Source organism: Ambystoma mexicanum, chromosome 4q (assembly GCF_040938575.1).
Source record: "Ambystoma mexicanum isolate Mex_15411 chromosome 4q, UKY_AmexF1_1, whole genome shotgun sequence".
Classification (NCBI taxonomy): domain Eukaryota; kingdom Metazoa; phylum Chordata; class Amphibia; order Caudata; family Ambystomatidae; genus Ambystoma; species Ambystoma mexicanum.
This window is the reverse complement of record NC_090928.1, coordinates 1,135,932,845-1,135,942,555: the sequence shown is the minus strand read 5'-3', so window position 1 is coordinate 1,135,942,555 and position 9,711 is coordinate 1,135,932,845. Positions and strand designations below refer to the sequence as shown.

At 49.6% G+C, this 9,711-nt stretch overlaps 2 protein-coding genes across 2 annotated transcripts in view; one reads left to right on the top strand and one right to left on the bottom strand.

Annotated features, from left to right (window-relative positions):
- The window catches only part of LOC138468456 (octapeptide-repeat protein T2-like), a gene marked incomplete at its 3' end in the record, with an annotated part of 3,697 nt that extends 3,197 nt beyond the window's left edge, over positions 1-500 (bottom strand). The window contains exon 1 of the mRNA XM_069608998.1: positions 479-500. Within this exon, the coding sequence (XP_069465099.1) occupies positions 479-500 (22 nt within the window). The remainder of the gene's footprint in view (positions 1-478) is intronic.
- The window catches only part of PPP1CB (protein phosphatase 1 catalytic subunit beta), a 342,596-nt gene that overhangs the window by 289,795 nt on the left and 43,090 nt on the right, over positions 1-9,711 (top strand). Inside the window, exon 7 of the mRNA XM_069608722.1 lies at positions 747-881. Coding sequence (XP_069464823.1) covers positions 747-881 — 135 coding nt within the window. The remainder of the gene's footprint in view (positions 1-746; positions 882-9,711) is intronic.

Here is a 9,711-nt window from a genome sequence, read left to right as displayed (position 1 = left end):
TCTGTCTCCTCTCTCTGGGTCTCTTTCTGGGTCTCAGTTTCTCGGTCTTGCGCTTCCTCTTCAAGCTTCGCTCTGACTACAGTTTGCGGAATGTGTCCATGGACGAGCATTCCCAATGTCTGTACTACCTGCACCCGACGCATATTGAGGAAGATTGTGTGATATGCTGTGGCGTCACGAAGCGCAAGATGAAGGATCGACACCAACAGATGAGTTGTGGCCATTTAAATAGTGAGGCGAACATAGAATGTAGGATAAGAGGATACTAGGTAACCCCCAGCACTCCACGTTAGATGTGTGCTAGACTTACAGAGAGAAAAGGTAAGTAAAGTCAGTTTCACTTTACTATTCTTGGGAATGGTAGTTCACACAAGAAAAGGCATTTAAACCTTATGCGAAATAGAAAAGGATTTCTCTGACACGGCACTGAAGGTGCTGTCACCATACAAAAAGTAAATGCCTAGGGATCTTGTCAGACTCGCAAAACAGTGGAAACACATAATCCACATCAGGTCAAAACATGAGTGAGAAAAGTGTCCCACTCACTCCGGGGTTACAATTAAGTTCAACAGAGCTGGGGGGGGGGGGTCTCTAAGGTGGGAGGAATTGGCACTAAAATGACATTTCTCCCTCACAATAGTATTCTATTGATCCTGAATTACAACTTTGTCTAAGATGTAAATGCAACGTTTATGTTTGAACTAGAACACACATTTAAAATATGAATTAACCTTTTTGGTTTACAGGTGGTTGAAGATGGGTACGAATTCTTTGCAAAACGGCAACTGGTAACCTTATTTTCCGCTCCAAATTACTGCGGTGAATTTGATAATGCTGGAGGCATGATGAGTGTCGATGAAACATTGATGTGTTCCTTTCAGGTATGGAGAACCTAAAGCTGTATAGTTGGTATTGTGCAAAATTCCTAGTGTTTGGTAATTCACTTCAATCAAAGCTAACTTGTTTCTTCAATTTCACATGTATCTATCAATGCTTCCAAACATTTATTTGGTGTTTTCACTGTGAAATGTGTAATATATAAAAAAAAAAAAAAAAAAAACATTCTGGTTAGGCTGCCTTTTTGGTGCAGTATTCAAAGTCACAAACCAGTACCCAATTTTTGCAGATTGTATATCCTTGTGAACTAGGGCACATTTATTCGGCAGTGCACAGTATTATGCAATAGAAAATTACTTAATTCACAGCATATAGTCCCATAACCACTGTCAAATACAGCCTGACTTTCCACTGACTTTTTTTTTTTGTATGGGTTTTTGACCTGGCTTCTTTATGTACCTATAGGCTAAATGATACACTAACTTTTGATTTTTTTCGTAATGTACTGCGACGCCAGTTTACTGGTACACAGCACAAAGTTTACACTAAAGTCTTAACCCAACTCCCAAAGGCAGTATGATTGAGCAACAAGAAAGACTTGTTGTGAAGTACAGCCAACAGCAAAACTGGTAAACAACGGAGGTCCACTCGGGTCGGTACATAAAGGATACATTTATTAAAAAGATGGGACTAGAACTTTTGAATTGTGCCCCTGTTTCAACCCCCAGCACCCGTGTGCTCCCCTTTCCTCTAGCCCCGTCCCAGACATCCATTTCCCCGTCGTGCTTTCCATCCTGCCTCCAAACCCACCCACCATCCCTGATTGGAGTATTGGACGATCATAAGTATTGGCCTTCTGCTGGGTAGCCCCTGTGGCTAAGGGCCCCAAGGCAAAGGGCAGCTCCTACAGAGGCGGCTCCAAACTGTCTGCAGCTGTCAGCAGGGGAAGCCAGGGGCCAGCCGTCAACCAGCAGAAACAAACAAGGTTTGAGGTGGCCCAGGTGAGCAGTAGAGCAGTCCCTCTACTGCAGAAGCCCTGCTGCATAACAAACCTACACACACTGGGATAGCACTGATTATTAGCTTGTGCCTTCTAGGATAGCACTGTGATCATTAGACTGTGCGCACCCTTAGAGTTCACCACATACTGACTTTTGAACCACATCTAGAAAGCACTGCAATAGAACAGCACTGTGATTATTAGCTTTGCCTTCTGGGATAGTACTGTGATTACTAGACTGCACCGCACCCTTAGAGATTACCACATACTGACCTGAATCACATCTGGAAAACACCACAATAGAATATTACAGTGATTATTGACCTGTCACTTCTAAAATAGTACTGTGATTATTAGCTTTATCTTTTAGGATAGTACTGTGATACCTGCTTGCGCCTTTCTGGGATAGTGCTGTGTGTCTTAACGTGTGTATCTCTAGGACAGTATTGTGATTACTAGCTTGTACCTCTCTTGGATAGTACTGTTAGGCTGTGCCGCACCCTTGCAGATTAGCACATGTTGACTTGACACATCTGGAAAGCACCACAATATAACAGTGTTGTGACTACAAGCGTGTGCCTCTCTAGGATAATGTCAGGATTATGAGCTTGTGCTGCTCTGCTCCAGTACTGTAATTGTTGGCCTCTGCAACACCTGTACAAATTTGTGGATATTAATTTGAATCCCATCTAGAAAACGCCACAATAAGCACAGTACTGGGATTACTAGCCTGTGCCTCTCGAGGATAGCATAGTGATTATCACCCTATCCCACACAGGGATAGTAACGTGACTATTAGCATGAACCACATTGGGATAGCTCTGTGAATATTGGCATGTGTTGCACCGTTAGAGAGTTGTTAAGAAGGCCTTTAAACCACATCTAAAGGGTACCACATTAGGACAGCAATCTGAGTATTAGCCCTGCTGTGCCGAGATGGTACTGTGCTCATTGACCCTGACCTTCAGAGACTGTGTTGTGAACAGTACCCTATGTCGCATCAGAGATTTGTTTGTTGCTGTAAGTCTCTTCCAGAGAGCCACATTAGGGACAACCACTGAAATACCCTAGCAATATAACTGTTATAGACCTCCAAACTGGACCGCCCCTCGAGGCTGCAACTGAATCACCCTAGCGATATCCCCCGACTAGACCAGCCCAAGCTAGTATTGGACAATCCCCCACACCCAGTCCAACACCACAAGACAGCCAGACCAAAAGCAGAAAGACTGACTCTGCAACTACAAATTGAACACAACCAACCAGAAAAGTGCTCAAAACGCAGTGAAACCTAATTGGATCAAAGGAAAGGCAAAGAGCTGAAAGAACAAACCCGACTGATAACCACATAAGACTCATAACTGCAGAACACATTCCCACAGACATGAACAATAACAGAACCAATCCCGAGAAATCCCTATACCTAACACCATACCTCGCAAATAACCACTCACCGGAACAAACCGACCTGACGTACAAATCGGGTTCGACCAACAGCCAAACACCATACCACGCAGAAGAACGGACAAAGCAAGAGATAATCAGAACATAATCGCCCTAACCCCTTAACATCACCAAAACAAAAGGACCCTCCAGTCAGAAGACAGCGCTGACAATAAGGCACATACGAAAAATATACCTTAAAAATCGACAGCAAATTAATAAATGCAAGATCCATGTCAAGACACTCAACAGATCTTCGACAGTATCGACATTCTATTGATCAGAAACATGGTTGGACGACAATTGCAAAATCCCACTCCAAAGTTGTTTCCCAACCAACTTCAAATGCGTTCAGTTAAACAGTAAAAACAAAAAGGAGGCCTTGCAATTGCATTCAAAGATCACCTGAAAGTAAAAAAAGATGAACCTCTAAACGTCCTGAACTTCGAATCAATGGTCATACAACTATCAGCGAATCCAAAAACAAACATTAAATTCATACTGGTTTACAGACCACAGACAAACGATGCAACCTTTGTTAACAACTTCATAGAAGCCATCACCAACATAACCATTCAACACAAGCACCCCCCCCCCCCCACCTCCCCCAAAAGGAAAAGAGCAATGGCAAAATGGTTCACTCCACTACTAAGCACCATGAAAAAGAACAAGAAGCTGGAATTAGAATGGAGGAATGAATATGACCAAGATGAGAAAACCCAGTTCCGGAGAAAATTCCGATCATATAAGAAGGAAATTCAAAAGGCAAATGTTAGGGAGAATTCTCAGAAATGTGCCAATTCCCTCTACCTTAGAGACCCCCAGCAACGTTGCTTGATTTTGAGGACTTGATTTTTTAACCTGGAGAGTGAGACCCTTTTTCTTACACTCTCATGTAATTTAATGATTTTTGTACGGTTTCTTTTGGTTGTGGAGTCTGACCATAGGCATCTTTTACATTGTGGCACACAGCACCTTTAGTGCAGTGACACATGAAGTCTCTTAGATTTCCCCACGGTTTAAATACCTTCTCTGGGATAAATTGTTTCCCAGAGCAGTAAATTGAAATTGACTTTACTTACATTTGTAATTTTTTAGACCCAGCACATACTATCTTACAATAGGGTGCTGGTGGGGTTACCTACTATCCCCTTTTGTCTAACTTCTCATGTGACCGTTTTATGTTACCCTTTCCTCACTGAATGGCTGGTGGCAGTGGTTTCGTTTTTACTACCGTGGTGTGCATTGACCGCAGGCTGCAGTAAAACACCCAAGGGTGCCATTTTTGTCAGTCTTCTTGGCCTTCTTTTTACCATTTCTTTGTGGAAAGGTCGTCCTTGGGATTTACTCTGCGCGCCAAACCATGTTTGGTCCCTTTGTTAGTTTTGCCTTTGGCGGGATTTACGAGTGAAACCTGCCTCTGGCTCCAGGGTGTCTGGGGTAGGCAGGAAATGAGGGAGGGGCCCGAAACTCCCTGTGCTTAGTGTCCTAGGAGACCCAAATGCACTCTGTGGTGATTGGCCGGCTGACTGTCCGGCAAGGACAGCCACCCTGCTGGGTGACTGACAGCTACGCTGGAATGAATGAATGGGAGAAACCTGCATCAAAGGTGAGGCTTTTTGGCTTGGAAGGCAGTCGACCACTGAACAAAGGAACCGAAGAACTTGAAGAGGACACCTGCTGCAACTCCTGGACCGTTGGTTTGCCCGGTGAAGCCCTGCTGAAACTCCAAATTCGTATCGACAGAGAAGCCCCTGCGAGGAAGATTTCTCCCCTTGGTGGGACCAATCAACTCCAAAGTAATCCACCTGGACATCCTCTTGAAGCTGGTTGAATTTCCAGAGTTTCTGCTGAAAACCGAATAGCCAGGGAGAGGAACACCAGTTTGTGTGCATTTTTAAGCTGGCCGTAACCCAGCCGTCCTTGGCTCCGACGAGTGCATCGCCCATCAGTCCTTTTCTCTGTGCCGTCGGGGCTGGACGCACTTGCATCTTTGGGAGATTTTTTCCTTCCAGTGTCCTTCTCTCCTGCTCCGGTTTGGTGGTTGCATAGTATTCAGTCTATGCCGATTCATTTAGGATGTCCTTCTTCCTGCGAGCGACACTTCGCTAGGGCGGATCCCCATCCTCTTTAGCGTGTTTGGGGCCGGATCATAGGTGGGACTCGAGTTTTTACTGCGATTCCCTCTCGGTCCGGGCACTTCAACGTCATCTGGAGCAGTGGGAGGTGTTTCAGCGCGCTCCTCCTCCGCATTTTGAGTTTCATCTGCGAAAAGAAGAAACGCCCGGTAAGATCTTTTGTTTTTAAGGCACCCTGACTGGGGGACTCCTTCCCGGGTTCTTCCCGGTCCGGGAGGGGCTTCATAAGCTCCATTACCAGGGTTCCCCCTGAGGTGCCTTCAGGCCTAAAAAGGATACCAGAGTTTTCTCTGAGGGCTTCCGTAAGGAGCCTACCAACACCGGATTACAATCTAAGGCCCCTCCTGTGGGTGTTAATTGACGGCACAGTTCTACTGAGGTGGTGGGTACCGGAGCTTGCGTCGATGTCTACTTGTCTGGAGCTTCCCATACAGACACTAGCGCTTGCCCTGAGGCCTCGGTAGAGGCTTTCTTTACCGAACCAAGGTTCGAGGCCCCTCGTGAGGGGGCTGTTACCGGACTCTGGTCCGAGTTTCCTTTTACTGAGGCTAAGGTGACCGACAGAACTGAGACCTGTCAAGGTGTTGTCTGTGAGGTGGATTCCTCAACGTTCCCATCTTTGCAGTGATACCGGTTCTGTTGAGGGGGCTCAGTGAGGTTGCTGACAGTAATTCCTGTTACCGGCTCTGCCAAGGTTCCTCTCCTAGAAGCTAATTTGGCTAATAGTACGTCTCAAGCATCCTAGGCCACACAGTACCGGCTCTGCCCACACATGACGCAGTTCTCCTCAGACAAAATGGTGCCCTGTCCTGCGCAAAATACGGTGGCCATTTTGGTTTCCTCTGTTACACCTACCCCATCGGCGTCGGGTGCTGGGAGTGGTTTTTCAGGTGAAAATGGACGGGTGCGAATCTTTTTCGTCCAGTTTTTGACTGGAATGCTCTGATACCATTACCGCACACGGTCTCGCTGCAGCTGCTCCTTTGATCTATGTTCCGACTGGAGGAGGCCCTTATTGGCAGCCCTCTCCCTTACGGCCCTGGAATTACTCCGCTCATGAGCGACCTCTCCCCACTCCAATGCCTAAGGCTTTGGCAGAGGATGCCTTTTTTTGAAAATTTCAGAGGTCTTTTTAGGGAAATCTGCCCTCCAGCAGTAGCACCGGTTGTCCAGGCAGCTGTTCCACCTCTATCGATTGGTCCACCTCCAGCCCTTCCACCCTTCCTCCCTTGTCTCCAATAGACAAGTCTTCAGCAGAGCCAGATGTGACGAATGTCGATCCGGACTTGTCGGATGACACGCAGGGGGGGGGGGGGGGATCAGGATAGCGAGGACGAGTCCTGCTCTGTTAGAACGTTCCATAACAGGGTCCTGGACATGTCTCTTCTGGATGTCCCAGTTCCTGAGGCACCCACTCCCCAAGAGGGGGTGCTTTCTGGGGCGTTCACCTTGTCTCCTCAGGAGCGTACCGGCTTCTTCGTCCAGAGGAATGGTTTGCCGAGGTCCGCAAGGTCTGGGATAAACCACACTCTGGACTTCACGTTAACATGAAGATTGACGCTCGTTATAGGCTTCGCACTGGGGGTAGGGGGGGGCGAGTAGCCTTAACGTCTTGCCCACTCCCTTTCTCCACAGTGGTGACGGCTGCCACATTACAATCCAGGCCAGCCTCCACGTCTGAGCTCAGGTTCCGGCCAAGGGGGTCAAATTGCTTGACTCATTGGGGAGGAAGATCTTTGCTAATTCGAAACTCTGCAGTTACGCCAGGGTCGATCCTTCATCAGGGAACTCTCCGGAAACAGCAGCAAGGCCGATTTTTTTTATTTATTTTTTAATTTTTTTTTCTGTCCTCTGCCGCCTCTATAGGATCAAGCAGTCTCTCCGCCGAGAAGTCCGCTAAATGTTTTTCGGCGCTCACACAAGACCCCGGTGGGAGGGTGCATTGCGTCTCACTGTGAGGCGTGGCAGACCATCAGAGGATCGGTGGGTCTTGTCCATTGCTGTGGAGGGCTTCCGCTTGCCCCTTCCCCCTACCCCACCCATCTTTCCTCCCTTCCAACAGTCAGGGACGCCCTCCCTCAGAGCCAAAGTCCAGAAGCTTCTGGATCTCAAGGTGGTGGAACCTGTTCCCCTGGGGGAGCAAGGGAAGGGCTTCTACTCCAGTCTGTTCAGTGCCCAAGCCCAACCAGGCTGGCCTGCGCACTATCCTAGACCTCTCCCAGGGGATTGGGTCCTCCAACTTATTCCATATCTATGACGGTAATCGCCACAGCTGTGCTGCTTCGGAAACTTTTCTGCGTCGATGCGCCGTCCTCGAGCACCTCCTCTGACGGCCAACGTCACCCGATGTGATAAGTAGGGCGCACGACGCCCGTAGCCTCAGTTCTGTTTTTTCCGCGAACGTGTTAGCTTCGTGAATCTCGGTACGTCTCGACTCTTTGGAGTTTCTGTTGTTCATCTCGGTTCTTCGAACCTGTTTGTGTACGATTTCTTCGTGAAGATGTCTACTTCGTCTTCCACACCGCGTCCAGGCTTTAAGAAGTGTGGGGACTGTGGGTCCAAGATGTCGGTCACGGACTTGCACGACGCCTGCCTCTGGTGCCTCGGCGAGGCCCATAACACGGATGACTGTGCCGACTGCCAGTCGCTCACGTTGAAAGCCTTGCGCGAGCGCAAGAAGTTATCGGTAGGTAAGGTGTCCAAGCCCCGGAAGTCGAGGTCTGCGGGGCTTTTGACGGACGACTGGAGGGGCGACTCTCCACGTCGTGGTCGGAAGTCCAGTGGGTCTCGGCCCCGGAGTCGGTCTCGCCACTCCTCTGCCTCTTTGAGGCACTCCCGGAAGCGCTGTCATCGGTCGCCTTCCCCGTCCTCATCCAAGGACTCTGCCCGTCGGCGGGTCGCTTAACCCACCAAGCATGCGATACAGGAGGAATGGGCTTCCTTCGGGAAGAAAATGTTGGCGATTCTCGAATCGCAGGCCACTGGTCCGTTCGCGCCTCCGAGTGGGGTCGGTCGTGATCAGCCGAGAGACGCCGCTCGCACTCCTTCGGGCTCGGGTGGGCATCACGATTCGCGGGAAAGGTCCCGCCCGGACAAGGGGAATCGTTCTCGGCATGCCCGGTCAGGTCCCGGTCCTCGACGCACTCGAGACCGCGTGAACCTGTGAAGTCTTCGAGGAAGACATCGACGCCTGTGGCGCCAAAGTCGTCAACGGACTCTCTAGGCTCCGCCTCCGAGGAAGTCGTCGGCACCCAGGATGTCGAGGGACACGCTCGGGGCTCCGTCTTCGAGGCCTGTGTTAACGCTATCGGCGCCGCGTCTGTCATCGACGCCGATTCTCTCGGCACCTTTCAGGGCTGTGTTGACGGGGGTACCCCGTGGCTCGGGGGAACCACCTAGGAAGGCTCTGGCCAAGGTCAAGCATGGCTTTGGTTCCAGTTCTGTACCTTCTTACCGCCATCTGGAATTCATTTCGGAGGTGGATGAGGGCTCTGATGATGGCATGGTGCCTGACCCGGTGCCTGACAACGAGATTCTCTCGGGCCATAGCCAGTTTGAGGACCTGAGGCAGTCCCTACTTGATGCTAGTGGGCTGTACACCTCTCCGGAGGTGGAGTTTTGTAGGCCTGAGCCTGACACTCATGCCGATTCTTCGTACCGGCAATTTATGTCACGGGTCTCTGGGTACTTGGGATGGTCTGCTCCCTCAGGGGAGTTTGTTCAGGGTGACCTTACGGATATCCTCGACATTGGGCCATCAACTGACCCGGTACTGCCGTTCCATATGGCTCTGCAAAGAAGGGTGGCAGCGGCTTGGACTGCTCCGGAGAGTCTCCCGGCAGTGAGCAAGTCTTTGCCGCGAAAATACCGCCTAGGCAGTAGTGACCCCTGCTACTTGTCCAAGCACCCTACTCCGGAGAGTTTGGTGGTGAAGGCGGCTACAGCCCCGGCAAAGCAGGCGTCGTACCCTACCATCCCTCCTGATAGGGACTACAAGCATTTTGACAGCTGGGTGAAGAAAGTGTTTTCTGCAGGGGCTATGGCACTTCAGGCAGCCAACTCCATTTGTGCCTTGTCTCGTTTCATGCACACTGTGGAACTGTTTCCTTGGCGGCTGAACATATTCCCGAAGGGGATGAACGGGATGGTTTTCCTGCCATGGTTCAGGATGACAAGGATGCTATGTGTGAGCCGTTCAGTCGGGTTTGGACTTGGCAGATTGCGTCAGCCGGTCCATGGCGGCGAGCACCGTGAGACGCAGGTTTGCGTGGTTGCGGAAGTCGGTGTTTGCTC